This window comes from Theobroma cacao, chromosome 9, assembly GCF_053813885.1.
Source record: "Theobroma cacao isolate CCN51 chromosome 9, ASM5381388v1, whole genome shotgun sequence".
Classification (NCBI taxonomy): Eukaryota; Viridiplantae; Streptophyta; class Magnoliopsida; order Malvales; family Malvaceae; genus Theobroma; species Theobroma cacao.
The window spans coordinates 48,053,599-48,068,334 of record NC_142647.1 but is presented as its reverse complement, the minus strand read 5'-3'; the positions used below and the strand labels follow the sequence as shown (position 1 = coordinate 48,068,334).

The following is a 14,736-nucleotide window of genomic DNA, read 5'->3' as shown; positions in this document are numbered from 1 at the left end:
TAGTGACTTATTTAAATTTCTTTTAATAATATAAAAACTTTTTAAAGTATTTTATCTTTATTTTTCTTTTTTAATTCAATTGAGAGTATTAATAAGAAAGCTTTAATTGTTATTGTTGTTCATTTGAATAGGTTGTTCTTTTTTCTTTTCTGCCAAATTATTTTACTATTACAGGATAAGTACTAATTAAAGATAATTAAGAACTAATTTTATTTTATTAAAATGATAACGTGACAACCTTTTGAATTTTAGAGTAGAGATCGCTTGCATTTAAGAACTTATTTTCATGCAAAACTGACACACTTTTATCTATAAAAATCTTTTGTTATCTTTAGATAAGTATTCGTATTTGTTAAATTAATGTACAGTGTTATTTACACTTAAAAAGAGAAAATGATGTTTAATTCTAATGCTCAACTATTAGTAAATTTTTATTGGATAAATATTAAATATTTAATTAGAATAAAATACTCTCACCTCTAAATTTTTAATCATAATTTCACGCATGTCTATTAATTTTTCTTTTCAAAAAAGACATAAATTTAACCGTTAGTGAACCATTAATATTTTACTTTGATGATGTGATAATATTAAAAAGATATTTTTACTTTTTATTAATTTCAAAAATTACTCTTATATAAATTATAATTTTTCATTTTAATTTTTTTCTCTTGTAAAAAATTCTCTCTAGGGTGCTCTTTGTCCTAAAAATAAGAGAAAAAAAAGTATTTTAGTTATTTCATATTTTTTGTTATCAGTGTTTGCACTTTTGAGTCTTATTGTTCATTTTGAAAAATTATGAACTTGCATGAAATTATGATTAAAAGTTAAAAGTAAGAGAATTTTATCCATTTAATTATCAATAGTGCAAAATTATTTGAAAAAAATTTGGGCCGTTGGTTTACCCAAGAAAACAAAATTGGGCCATTGAGATGAGATGTGCCCATTTTCCTAAATTAGTAATTGGGCGGAGGATCCATCATACCCGCTACTAATCTGCGAATTGCTAATGGCTGCGGAAGCTTAAACTAAACTGTGCTTTCTCCATTTTATCTTTGAAGAAAAAAAAGAGAGATATGTTTTTCCTTAGATTTCCATAAAAGTTTTCAAGCTTTCTTGTTCGAAACAATCCATGGAAACTGCCTCAGTGTTACTGCACTCAAGAACAATTCCTTTCAGCTTCAATTCGAAAGGTAACCGAATAGTTTCTTGCAGGCATTTCAACAAACATTGTCAAAGCAGGGGTTTTTATTCTCACCAGAGCCTCAAACCCATCCAAAACCCATCAAGTTTCAATCTTGCTTCATACCCATCGCCATCACCACTTCGGAAAACAAGAACCCATTTTTTGGTTCCTCTCAGATGCACATTTTCCAACACCGCTAGCTCAGATTCTCAAAACCCTTTGCTAAAACCCTTCAAAAACCTCTCCTTTGATTCTCTCAAAACAAGTCTTTCTCAGTTGACCCCTATAAGGATTTTCAAATGGGCTGGTATAGTTTCCATAGCAATTGCAGCTACTAAATGGACTGTGAATTTGGTCTTCAACCCTTTCTTTTGGATGTATTTTAGCTGGAGTTGGATGTTCTGGCCATGGTTTGTAGCTGTAGCCCTTGCTTTTTATGGTTTATATTGTTTTCGAAAGCATTCAATTGGCAAAGCAAGCATTATAGAGCAACTCGCTATTGTTACTTCAGTGTTCACTTGGCTAACTCTAGTACCCCCTGCATATTTTAATGGCTATCTCGAAGGTTGGCCCTTTGTCTTCTTCTTTGTATACCATTATTTCTTTTTCTTCAATGTTAGTGTAAGAAAAAGATTGTATGGAGATTATTATGCTCGTCCACATGATCCTAAGTGGGATGTGAACCCGCCCAAATGGTATCGCCTTTTGTTCTGTGTTGGAGTCATGGTTGGGCACTGGCTTGCTGCATTTGAAGGGCCAGAACTTCATCGAATTCCAGGTGGTTGGAGCAATGTTGTAGTTTGGATATTGGTTGTGGCAACTTTATTGATGCAATATAATTCAACGTTGTATCTTGCAAAGTATTCAGAGAAGGTAGTGGTGCCAACTGCTGTCGTTCAATTTGGGCCATACAGATGGGTTCGGCATCCAATATATGCATCTACAATGCTTTTGTTTGCAACTTATTGTGTTGCACTTAGAGCACCTCTGAGCTCACTATTTGTTTTAGCAGTTTGTTTAATGTATTATGAGCAGAAAGCAAAATTGGAGGAGGCTTTAATGGTTGAGACTTTTGGAGAGAGTTATTCAGAGTATGCCAGTAAAGTTAGGTACAAGTTCATACCATTTGTGTTCTAGCCACAAACAGGTATGCAGATAATGAAATTGTTTAGACACTATTTTATTTTTGGACTTAGGGAAGTGTTAGACTACTTGCTTTTACTGATATTTTGTTCATTGATTTTCATATCGGTTGAAGCTCTGTTGTTCATTGAATTATATGCTCTTTTACTTAAGTCTTGGATAAATTGATTGGCCATATTGATTATGATCATTATCTGCAAAAGCTCACTCACTTTCTCCCCAAGGCTACCAGCTCTCTGATTCATGAGCTCTCTGATTCATGTTCGTTCTGGACAAATCACGTTGTTGTCATGACCTTAATAGCTTATTTCTTTCTAAAAGTTTCAACGAGCTCTAATAGTCTTTGTAAGTTCATTATATGGAGTTAAGTTGTGCACAATGAAGTGATCTCTAGAGCAATGCTTAAGAAGGAAGCCATTATCACATAGGTTTACCCTACACAAGGATTTGGACTATTGTGGGATCCTCTGGATGTAGGAATTGGATTCATGCCCATGTCTGATTGGGCTTATTCATATTTGGATGAAGGAAGAGCAGAGAATGATCGTTGGAGGATATCTAAACTTACTGTCCATTTATGCATAGAACTAGAGGAGATAAATTTTACAGCTTTAAAATTACAGGACATGATCTACTTTCCTAACAACTAAGTTATAATTTTAAAATAAGCACTGAAGTATTGACAGATAAGATCTACTTTCTCTAAGCTACCAGCCTACCATAATTTTGATTGTGAAGAAGAAATAATTTTGAACAATGAACACAATTGGAATAATGATTCAGGCATAGATAAGTGGCAACTTGAAACACAAGAACAGATAAAATAAGAATGATGACACTCTGGTGAGGCAAGGTGCCAATACGTTCCTTTTAGGTCATTCGTTTGGATCAAGCTTTTGTATGACTTTAAATTAATTGTGTCTATCACTGCCAATTCATATCTGTTACTAATTTTCTCTCTGCTTCTTATTGCCATAAAGATCTTAAAAGTAATCATAATGAGATATGAAATCAAACTGTAATAACCAACTATACACATGTAACACTGTGGTTTCTGGAATGATTAGATGTGTACTTTTAATGCCTGCATCTAGCATGTGGCTTTGTATCAGTGTTGGGAATTAGGGCACTAATAACAAAAATGGAAAACTACATTCTACAAGTCCTAGTTCAACTAATACAAACTCATTCCAATGTATCATTAAATTAGATCCCTCTTTTACTATCCAGTTTATGAACATGAGGAAAAAGATTTATTCTAACCGCAGTGGGTTGAAATAACTTTAATCCCTTTATGTTTGACAGTGGCCAATGATACTCCCTATTTATGTTTGTTGACTAGTTGGGCATAGGTTTACTCTTCTTGCCTCACAAGAATATTGTTTTCAGATCATGTTGGAAGTCAAATAAGAGCTTTAATCTTAACCCATCTTTATCTTTTCATAGAAATAACCATGTTAATCTATACAAGGTAAACAAAAATGGTGAAAACTATCATTTTGTAATCCTCCAAATGACCTAACAAAACCATTTTTGCATCAGAGTAAGATGTGGTTGCGTTTTGGCAAACAGAATCTACTAAAGGCACAGAATTGCAGTGTGAACCAACTTGCTTAGATCCCCCTCTATGTTAGTGACTGGTGACCAACCTTCCAATGATTGGTGAGGTCTACAGACTGACACGGTGGGACTGAGTTTCCAGACTGAGAAAAAGCTCAGGGCATGTGGAAGCCACCTAATACTAGCATGCTGGCCAACACATCAAGATGTAGGAACACATCAGCTTATCCTTGTTTTGCACCACATATTTGCACAGATACATCGGCAAAAACAAGCTCCGTTGCAATAATTTCTACTTTAAAGATACTCAGAGGTTCTTTCTTCTGCAAATAATCAAGCCAACTCACTTTCTTTTGTGTTCATTCATGATTTTTGCATTTCATGCACTTGAAGACAACAGCAATTGGTCTTCTTTTGGCTTCTTATCTCTGTCAAATTTTCTAGGTAGGGATTCCCAGGTTCTCTTTCTTCTTGGTTGTCTTGGCTTAATATCTTTTGAGAGTTCCTAAATTGCAGGCTGGCATGACTGATTCTTCCCATATTTTACATGTGATGCTTAAAAGCTAATTTTTTTGTTATCTGTGATATCTTTGTAACTTAAGTAATATGTCACCATGCATTACCCATTTCTTGAAATCGAGAGGGGCTTCTAGATGTCATCAAGGTTGTACTTGTCATTTTATGTTGTCAATTTCAAAATCTTAAATACATCCTTAGAGTGTACAGCTTGATTTCTTCTTGCTTTTTCTGTTGTAGCATCTTGTAAAATGTTTTTGTTGTAGTTCGCTTTCATTTGGATCTTAAAATTCATTAGCATGCATTTTACACATTCTGATTTAAGTGTAAGAGCCAATTCTATGGGGATTGAGATATTGATGTGATTTTTAAACGTTCCTATATATGGATGTCATTTTAGGATGCACAGGTTGACCACCATTCCAGTTATTGTAGGAAGAAGACTTTGTTCCATATCCCTACCTATATGCATATGCGAAGTTCCACATGATGAGTAACATTTGCCAAAAGTAGGGAAGGGAAATGATCAAACATTTTCGAGGGCATCCCTCTGCATTTGTCTTTTATTTCAAAGCTTTTAGAGGTAGTTCAAATTTCAAAATGTTGTTTGAGCTGAATACTCTGCTTATATAGTAGCCAAATCCACAGATAGATTAGGATCGGTTCCATGTGTGGGGTTTGAAATGTGTTCCAATCTGCAATTGTTGCTGTATGTGTATTTCCATTGTTTCAAGAACCTGTCCTCAAGTTGTGCTCAGCTAGTGAGCCGTCAGATCTGCTCATATCTATTGCAATTTGCCCTGATGGTGATGGACACCAATCCTGGTCCTCTTAAGTACTTTAAGAATCCTAACCTAAGTGGGGACCGGCTACAAATACTTTTTCATCATTCCTGTATATGAGATCGAAACAAAAATGAATGCCGTGAACCAGCAATTGAGAGAAGGCTAACATATCCATGTTTGCGGGGGCAGATTAAACAAAGTTGAGAGATGAATCACTAGTTAGAAGTCAAGGGCAGGGCAGTCAAAACAGATGATATCGACCGCGAGAGATTTAGGGTATCAGCTGCTGTTTTCTTTTCACGTTTTGATGGGACAATGTTGGGCGGTTTGGTTTTTACACTAGATACATAATACAGAAACATGTTGCAGATGAAGAAATTTGTTAAAAGTCATGGTTAGTTCAATGCCTTGTAATGAAAGATCACGCAACCTGATAAGGAAGAATTGGACCGTATTGAAGTACCCTTTCAGCTTACAATTCTCCTCAGCACACAAAACGTTCGGATTAACAGGTTCAGTGACCCACGTAGACTGCACAAACTCGTGCTGGAACGCTGCCTGACGTGGGTTCTTGGCGTGCACTACCCACTCCTGACACGTGCTAGGCAGCCTGACTGTTGGGGGTAGCTTTCTATGGGCCAAAACCTTCCTTGGTAAAGGTTATCTCTAGGCTCTTTATGCACCAGGAAAAGAAGAAAAAGGAGAAAAAAATCTGGGAATCTGATAGCTACTTCATCCACGTTAAAGACCACACAAATTTGATCCAACAAAACAAACAAACTTGCTTTCAAACGCACTACTGCAAATACACTTCTCTTTTTTTTTTTTTGCCCTTTGCTTATTCTTCTTGTTTTTTTACACAATACATTTACTTCATCACGACCAACCCAAGACAAAAACCCAGCAATTACAAAAGATTCCCAAAGACAAAATTAGCAACTAAGAAGGAAAGAAGAAAGGGGGAAAAAAGGAAAAGCTCAATGGGGTTAACTTGCTTTTGGCCCCAGTGAACAAAGTTTCAATCTTCATTGAGAATCCTATTATTCATGCGGCCTTTATTTTTCTGGGGGTGACCTTTACAGGTAAGCCCCGTTTGGGCACTGGGAAAGGACCATACTGGATTCCATCCTTATCTCCTATAACTTGCCACCTGCAGCCAAACAATTGGAAGGTTACAAGAAGAGCAAAATTTTCAATGAAAATGGCATTAAGATCTCAGTTTTTGTCAAAAGAAAGAGATTGAAAACAAAACTTCTGACGATTGACACTTATCTATCCTGTTGCAGCTTTCAGTGAAAAAACTGATTCATAATTCATTTTTAGCTGATAATCTTTTTGAAAACTGATACACACAAGGTAAATGGACATGTCATGGATGCAACTTTGATTAGTCACTCACATCTCTGAAATTTTTGCATTTTCAAAACAAAGTGATGAGCAGCTGAGACATCAGCCTATAGATAATGTGGACCAGGTCAAAATGCTGTTAAAGTATTCTTAAAAGATGACAAACTAAGCAATGATGTGGCGTAAAACTTGCAGAGCAAAGCTGTGGTTTCAAATGAGAGACTGCACCCCTTCAGCAATATGACACATCATCACATTCTGCCTGTGTGTTCCTACAGCTGGAAAACCTACATGTCTTATACCCATTTGATCGAGACTTCACAGCTGGCTAAATCCGTCAGCTTGCTAGGAGGAGAAAGGGGAGGGTCTGGGGGGGTTGTGATTTGGTTGCACGGAAGGGTCAGGCGGTCAGGATCAGAACATGAAGTAATTCAAGAGGCCTGTTTTCATTCGTTGATCAGATTACAGATACGAGGAAGGAAGAACAGGATTCGCTGATTTTTGAATCATGATGTGGACTGCAAATGTAGTGGTTTTTTGGATGGTCCACAATGTTCAAAATCTATGTCTCAGAGACATGGACGAGTTCATTCACCTTGTAAATAGTTCATGATTCAATGCAGGGTCCCACTCTTGTACACCAGATTGTCGACAAAGCAAACTTGCTTTGTCATTCTAGTTCCCAGTATCTGCATTAAACCCTCCTACAAATCTAAAACTGGCAGATGTTTTACGTATGAAAACAATGAGACATAGCTAAAATTAGATAATCACGATGTCTTTAAAAGGCTTTAAACCATTTTTTTCCTCAAAGGAGATATGGTTTTTTGAAAGGCTTGGTTTTGTCTCTTATGCAAAGGGTCAGCAAATGTTGAGCATGGAAGCCACGTGTAAGGATAGATGCAATGCAGAATGCTACCACCCTCCCCCCAAAATACCCACTACCGACCCTTGATTCCAATCTGCACCCCATGCTGAAAAAATTGAAGCAAATTAAAACCCTTATAGTTATTCCCCAAAAGGGCAAAGCCAACTCGCCATGAATGGCATCGCAGGACCACTTCCACAGCCTAAGGAACACCCAGAGGACCACATTTCAGTACCCTAATTTTTAAGTCAACTACGAGCAGACAAAGGAACTCTTAAACGAAATCTTTTATACCAATCTACGTGGCTTTATTTTTATCTTACGTTTTCAAAAACAAAATAATTATGTACTCTAGTTGGGGGATCATCTCAAATCATTTGTACAAGGAGAGAGAGAGAGAGAGAAAGGAGAAAGGGAATTAACCTGTAGCTGATGGTGAGATGGTGGAGGAGCACCAGCATCTCAAGCTTCGCCAGCTCACTGCCAGGACAAGAGTGAACTCCATTGCCAAACGGCATGAACGTGTTTGGTCTCGGTGGCACCTGCAACATCACAAAAAAAAAAAATTTAGTAAAGTATAGTAATATTCTTTTCTGCTTTCTGCTAATTGAAATAATGCCTAAGCTTTTAGCTGAAATCTTAGTCATTAGTTCCAAAGAAAGTTCAGACTCAAACTGCACTGTTACTACCCTACAAAATCAGCTCACGTGCTCTTTGATGCTTGAAAGCTTTCATCAACAGATCGTTTGAGTAGAGGAAGTTTCACAGAAAACAAATGAAAAGGACACCAGCATCTGATAAACCATTGATAACCTTATATTTCTGCCAAAACTGGATAGTGCATGACCCACTTCACGAATCTTGGTCAGGGTCTCCCAATATGTTACAGAATAGTATATGGAACTTGTAATATCACTCTTATGATTCGCCAAGATCCAAAAAGTCAAACAAATTGGTGAGCCAATATGAATAAACCCTTTGCAAATGTCAAGAGCTCTTTTTCCTTCATTTTTAATCAATTATTATTTAACTTTTTACTATATATTTCCTTTTTTTATGGTAACCTTTTTGTAAAACAAAAAGGGTAATTACATATATAATAGCCTACATCTGTGAGTCTATGTTTATGTATATTCACATGGTAAAGCTTTTACTGTCTGAGGCCTCACCTCGAACCTTGAAGGGTCAAATTTTTCGGGGTGAGGGAAGAAATCTGCGCAATGATGGATGCTTCTGAAGAGAGGCAGGACCTTCCAACCTTTGGGGATATAATAGCCCTCAAATTCAACATCTTGCACTGCTTCTCTGAACGTGAATGATAGTATGCTTGCTGTTCTTAGTGTCTCTTGAATCACCTGAAAATCCACGTTAGTTTATGATCTCTGAAATCTGCTGTGTGTTTTTTATTAGAAAAAAAATGTTTACTCAATTTAGTAATAAATAAAAAAACACATGTCTAGTCCTGTAAATGTTGATATATTAATAGTAAAAGAGAATGAAAGTAATGTACCCTGGTAGTCAATGGCATGTGCCTTGTATCATCCCACGTAAGCCTGCGATTTGCTTCAATTATTTCCTGCTGAATGCCTTCCTGTTCTCTCTGCAAGATATGATTGAGAATGAATAAATATAGGATAGCAAACAAGATTTGGTTTTTTTTTTTTTTAATTCTAATGATTGCCCGAAAAGCAAAGTGAAATGAAGGTAAAAGCTCATCAACCAAGATCATCAGAAGTGAGAGAAGAAAATTTACTGTGACAGCTTCTAGTAAATCTCTGTTGTCATGCAAATACTTTAAAACCCATGTTAGGACGCTTGCAGTGGTGTCATGAGCAGCAAAGATCACTCCAATCACGTTATCAGCAATCTGAGAATCACTCAGTTGATCGACCTTCTGGTTTTTGGACCCCAACAGAACTCCCAACAGTCCTCCTCCTTGTTTCTCATTTTTTCTTCTACCTTGTATCAGTCTTGTCAGGGTCTCGTTCAGAAGCTTCCTTGCCTTTCTCAAACGGACAAGATGAACTCGTTAATGGGGATTAAGAGTCCAACATGAAAGACTCTCAGAGAAGCAGAGTGAAAACTAATTGTGTATATATATATATATTTACCTTCATTGCTTTATGGAAAGGAGTTCCTGGAAGATCTAAAGGCATAGAATTGTAACCCTTCTCCAGGCATTGATACAGATGCTTGATTCCTTTAATTTCCGAGTCTTGTTTGTGGCCAAGGGCAGAAATCATTGCCACATCAAAAGCATACTAAAACATGCCAAAATAAAAACAAAAACTTTCTTTAAGATTCCTGATGATGTGCAGAGGGAGTAGTCATGCAGTAAAAGATAAAAATAGTTGTAACAACCGACATACTCTCTTCATTTCTTGCAAAGTGTTAATAGTGGTATTTTCCCAAGTTGGTAGAAATTTCAAAACAATCTGCTCAATCTCTGAAACTGACCCTCTAATTGCAGAGGGTAAAAAAGAGGCCTGGACCAACTTCTTCAGCCTTGAATGATAGGCACCTTGATGAAAGAATAAAGCCTCAGGTCCTATCATCTTCTCTTTGCTTGGTGGATAAGTTGGCTTAAAAAGATGAGCCTGTGTCACTAGAACAATCCTCGCTGCCTCAGGGCTTGAAATCATCACACATGGGCATCCCAATATGTGAGTTTTGAATATATCTCCATACCTGAAACAAGTATAAAAAATTAAGAATAACCAAATTGGATAAATTGGTAAAAGAAACGATATAGGCCCAATAACACTACAGAGAAAAAAAAAATTAAAACAAAATGATCAACAAGGAAATTGAAATTCATTTTCTTATTTGTTTTCTTCGTGCACTGAGAGAATTTTAGTTACAATTTCTATCATTAGCTTTGTCTCAACCTCTAGCCTTTTAGCACCTGAGCTGGAGAGTTTATCATCAAACAGGCCAGCTGTTCCATCTTTTGTTGTTATATATATACCTTTTTTGCCGGTTGGCAAAGAAAGAATTGGGATTCTCAGTGTAAATCTTGAGAGTCTCTCCAATATAAGGCCAACCCATGGAACCAGGTGGCAGACGTCTGTCCTTGGAGTGCCGCCATTGATGAATAGACAACAACAGCAGCATCACCACCAACAACAAGAGGAACAAAGAAAACAATAGAATTGGTGTAATCAGAAAGGGACAATGACGGAAAGTTGTAAAGGTTGCAAGAAAAGTTTGGGGTGGTGAGGCTGGCCATGAGAAGAAAAGTTGCATGGTGACAGAAGAGTATAAGAGGGAATCTGAAAGAGAGAGAGAGGTGGCAGAGGCTTACTTGACTGTGAATAGTGGGGGTTATAGTAGGGGGAGAGCTGGTGGGATTTATATAGAGTTGAAGGGTGAGGGTGAGGGGGGAGGGCTCATGCCTAGGTGGAGGTTGTTTGACAGACGTCACCACAATTCTGGGAACACCTTGCTTTTAGCACTGTCATCTTTCTTTTGTTTTCTTTTTTCTTTTCTCAGGGGCTGTCCTACCTTCTACTGTGTTTTTCCTGATTATGACCCCTCCACTATTTTCAGTTTATTCATTGGGTAACCTTATTTTCATGTACAATTCACCTTTTTTAACCCCAATTCGACTTTATAGAAATAAAAATTAGGATAAGTAGATTTCCTTCCCAAGTAATTCTTTGTCCTCAACTTCATTATTTAGGTTAAAAAAATACTTCTTTTTTATAAAATTAATTTCAATATTTTCAACCAATCAATCATTATACTAAAATCGAACAAACTTTAAATTTTTAAATGAAATGTCTAAAACAATACAAAATTAGCTCTAAAAATTCGTTTAGTTAAAGGGTTAAAATAAAAAGTGATTATTTTAATTTATCGAAATCAAACTAAGTCTTTTTCAACAAAATTTAATTTTAAAAAATAACTATTTAATCTTGCATTGCATAAAAGTTATACAAAACATGAAAATATTCATTTATCTGTTTTCCATAAAGATAATTTACAATTATAATTTAAAATATTAAAATAATAATTTTACTTCTTAAAAAATATTTAAAATAATGCTCTTACATAGAGCGTGGTGATTGAAAACTTTAGAAGAGAAACCCAAACCCGAAACATCTAGCCCAACCCTTTCATAAATGGCTCAGGGCTTCGGGTAAACCAGAGCAGCTGAGGCCAGTTGCCGTCGGGACTTGGGCCTCACACGTGTCATCATCCCAGCTCTGTATGTGCTGCCTGTACTCTCTCTCTCCAATTCCGTACCTTTCTTCAAGACCCCACTTGTTAAACTTTATCTTCTTCAATTTTGCTATTTTAGGCAAAAAAAATAGCAAAAAGTAGACTACAAAAGAGAGAAAAGAAAATGGAAAACCGACTAAAACCCAAAGCCAACGAAAGAAAGGTTATGGTTTTCAGTCTCTCTGTCACTAAAACTTTTCAATGAGTGGTGTGACATTGTAGATACTTAATTTTAATTAATATATATTTTTTTAAAAATTATGTTTAATATAATATTATACAAAAAATAACTAGATCAAGTGAAGTATTATTTTATACAGAATTACTATAACAAGTGAAATACTATTTCATGTAAAATAATTAAAACAAGTAAAGTGCTATTTTACGTAAAATAACTATAATAAGTGAAGCGTTACTTCACGTAGAACAATTAGAACAAGTGAAACACTACTTAACATAAAATAACTAGAATAAGTAAAGCATTATTTCATATGAAACAACTAATACAAGTAGAACAAACACTTCGAATAAAATAATTACTTCACTTGGATGACAGTGAAAGCAATTCGGAATAAGTGACAGGATTCATGGGTTACTTTAATCTTAGAATGTTCCGGAGAATTTGACTTGGTGACTCAAATATGGAGATAATTAAGAGGTTTTCATTTTAACTTTTTTCTGAAACACAAGTGTTTCACTCTCATATTTTATTATCGTATGCCTATACATGTACAGCTTCTTCTCTTATACCTGTTCTTATACAACTTTTTTTTTTGTATTTTTTTACGTATACCTATTTTCTAGTACATTTTACTTAAGAATAAATCTTATTACATCAAATTACAGTAACGGTTACTCACATTAATGTTCCTCATAATAATATCATTCATTAGGTGTATTAAAGCTTATTATTGAGTAACCGTCACTTGTAGCACTATATATAGAGCCTCATAATTCATTTAGTAAGGGTTTTTCTTTCTTCTTTTGAGTTAACACATTTTCAATTGGAGAGCTTTTTTCTTTAAATTATCTCTCTAATTTTTTTATTGTCGTCTTTCACTTATTACAATATTCAATACTTTAAGAACTACTCTAATTTTTTTTTGATCACCTATGATGTATTATTTTATTTGTTTACAATACTTTCTCTCCCTATCACAAGAATCCCCTTACAAACACCATTCACATGATTGGCGGTGGTGGAAAAGGCTTCGGTGGCAACAAATGGGTGGCAGGCTCTCCCTGCTTTGGGAAATTTGGTTTTACGCTTTTTATTGAAAATGGCTAATCTAGCGATGTTTTTCAAGTGCCTTGAGACTCTTCCCCCGCCGCCGCCCCAAACTTCAATCTGTACATTATCAAACACTTTTTACGTGTTGGCATGGGAAGCAAGTTTGTTTCCAAGGTTGCCATCACTCATTGGATGAGTTTTGAGGCTTTCCTTTTAGTGGATTTCTTCGGAACAGTATTCTCTTTTTCTATCACTTTTTAAAGTTTGGAGTATCACCATCTTCTGTCGACATGACAACAAAGCAGAACCTACTCGATATCGATTCCTCGTTTGATTTGTCCCAAGCCGACTTTCATACCAAGAATAAGATCGGTACTAACACTAAGGATCATCATAGACATCAATCTATAATATTAAGCATAAATTAAGATATTTCAGTAGATTTTTGACCCTTAAATGTCTTTTTGACAATTGAATTTAATAAAGAATAAGTTCTTATAATCTTGTGTATTACAGCAATTTGTTATGGTGCATTTTAGTGCAACACTTCTTTTATAATAATATTATAAGGGTTGGACGGCTGGTACAAAGATGAAGTTAAGGGAGTGACTAATGGTGATGATAATAACTTCTTAATTTTTAATTTTTTACTATTATATAAAATTTGATATATATAATAATACATATAATATAATTATCCTTCAATCATTTCCTATATAAAATTACGAATTCCTCTTTGTTTATAATCAATTTCACTGCCTCAAAGAACAATTTTAAACATTGCATAACTAAGCTATCAATAAAAAAAAAGGAAAATGCTATCAATCAAGAAATGAAATGCACGTGAGGGCAAAGGGGAGTGGTGCCCAGACGCGCGTGGTACCTGTCCAACGACTTCACGTGGGTGCACTGCCCTTGCTCAGCTTCCTCAAACCAAGTGCCCCCTCTACCGCCACCTTAGCTCAATCCACCTAAAATTGGTAACGCTTTCTCTCCTTTCTGCCTGACCCTTCCACCACCTCCACCATCGGCGCGTGTCACCCAACCCCACCACGTGGCCCCTTCCGTACCGAGCACTTTGTACTTCACAAGTCCGCACGTGTGATCTAAAAATGCTGTCTATAAAAGAAATGAAAAGATGAACAAAAAACCAGAAAAGACTGAGCTGGGTAATGGGCAGGAATTTAATGGGAGCCGCCTCAGCAAAATCCCGACACATCATGCCCTCGAAGGTAGACTTTCCAAACGGCAAAATGCCACGCGGGCGGTAGACATTGGACCACGTATCGAGAGCCCTAGGGATGAGCGTTTGGTTTTTGATCGGTAGGGAATGCACAGGTGGCGACAGATAACTGAGGAATATGAAGGTGGGGCCCACTGGTCTTATCATATAGCCACCCTGACCACGGGAGAGGATATCATACGGAGGATCTTCGTGATCATCCTCGGGTTGGTGTAAAATCTCTGCAAAAGGACCGTCGGAGGAAGCTGGTCCAAGAAAATTGAGTGCAATGCACCAGGAACAACAATTTAATTTTGGCATGCCCAGAAATATAAATATTCTAAAGCAAATCCATATCTCATTTAACAGATGTTGACATTTCGCATAAATATTACAATTAAATATTATTCCAAAGAAACTACTATAATTTATGCACTTTGACCCATCAATTCATGTATATGCTCGCTTCTATGGAGGAGAAGTCTCCACATATTGCGACAGTAAATCATTAATATGGATATCGGATCAAAATATTTGTAGTGCAATCAATCGCAATGTAATTACGTGGTACGTGAAATTGGTTATTAATTAATATTACACGTATTGTAATAATAATTTGTATGATGTATTATATACAAAAAATTTCAAAAACTG

At 36.0% G+C, this 14,736-nt stretch overlaps 2 protein-coding genes across 2 annotated transcripts; one reads left to right on the top strand and one right to left on the bottom strand.

Annotated features, from left to right (window-relative positions):
- Window positions 1-982: 982 nt before the first annotated feature.
- On the top strand, window positions 983-4,448 carry LOC18590659 (protein C-terminal S-isoprenylcysteine carboxyl O-methyltransferase). Its single transcript, XM_088809557.1, has 2 exons — window positions 983-2,333; window positions 3,872-4,448. The coding sequence occupies exon 1, from the start codon at window positions 1,133-1,135 to the stop codon at window positions 2,321-2,323; it is 1,191 nt and encodes a 396-aa protein (XP_088665683.1). The 5' UTR covers window positions 983-1,132; the 3' UTR covers window positions 2,324-2,333; window positions 3,872-4,448.
- A 1,442-nt stretch (window positions 4,449-5,890) lies between these two features.
- On the bottom strand, window positions 5,891-10,863 carry CYP707A2 (cytochrome P450, family 707, subfamily A, polypeptide 2). The gene is made up of 8 exons (XM_007016306.3): window positions 10,374-10,863; window positions 9,775-10,093; window positions 9,517-9,666; window positions 9,159-9,407; window positions 8,916-9,005; window positions 8,575-8,760; window positions 7,829-7,947; window positions 5,891-6,340 (listed from the first exon to the last, which is right to left on the bottom strand). Exons 1-8 carry the CDS (start codon window positions 10,649-10,651, stop codon window positions 6,235-6,237), a joined length of 1,497 nt encoding a protein of 498 aa, XP_007016368.2. The 5' UTR covers window positions 10,652-10,863; the 3' UTR covers window positions 5,891-6,234.
- Between the last annotated feature and the right edge of the window lie 3,873 nt (window positions 10,864-14,736).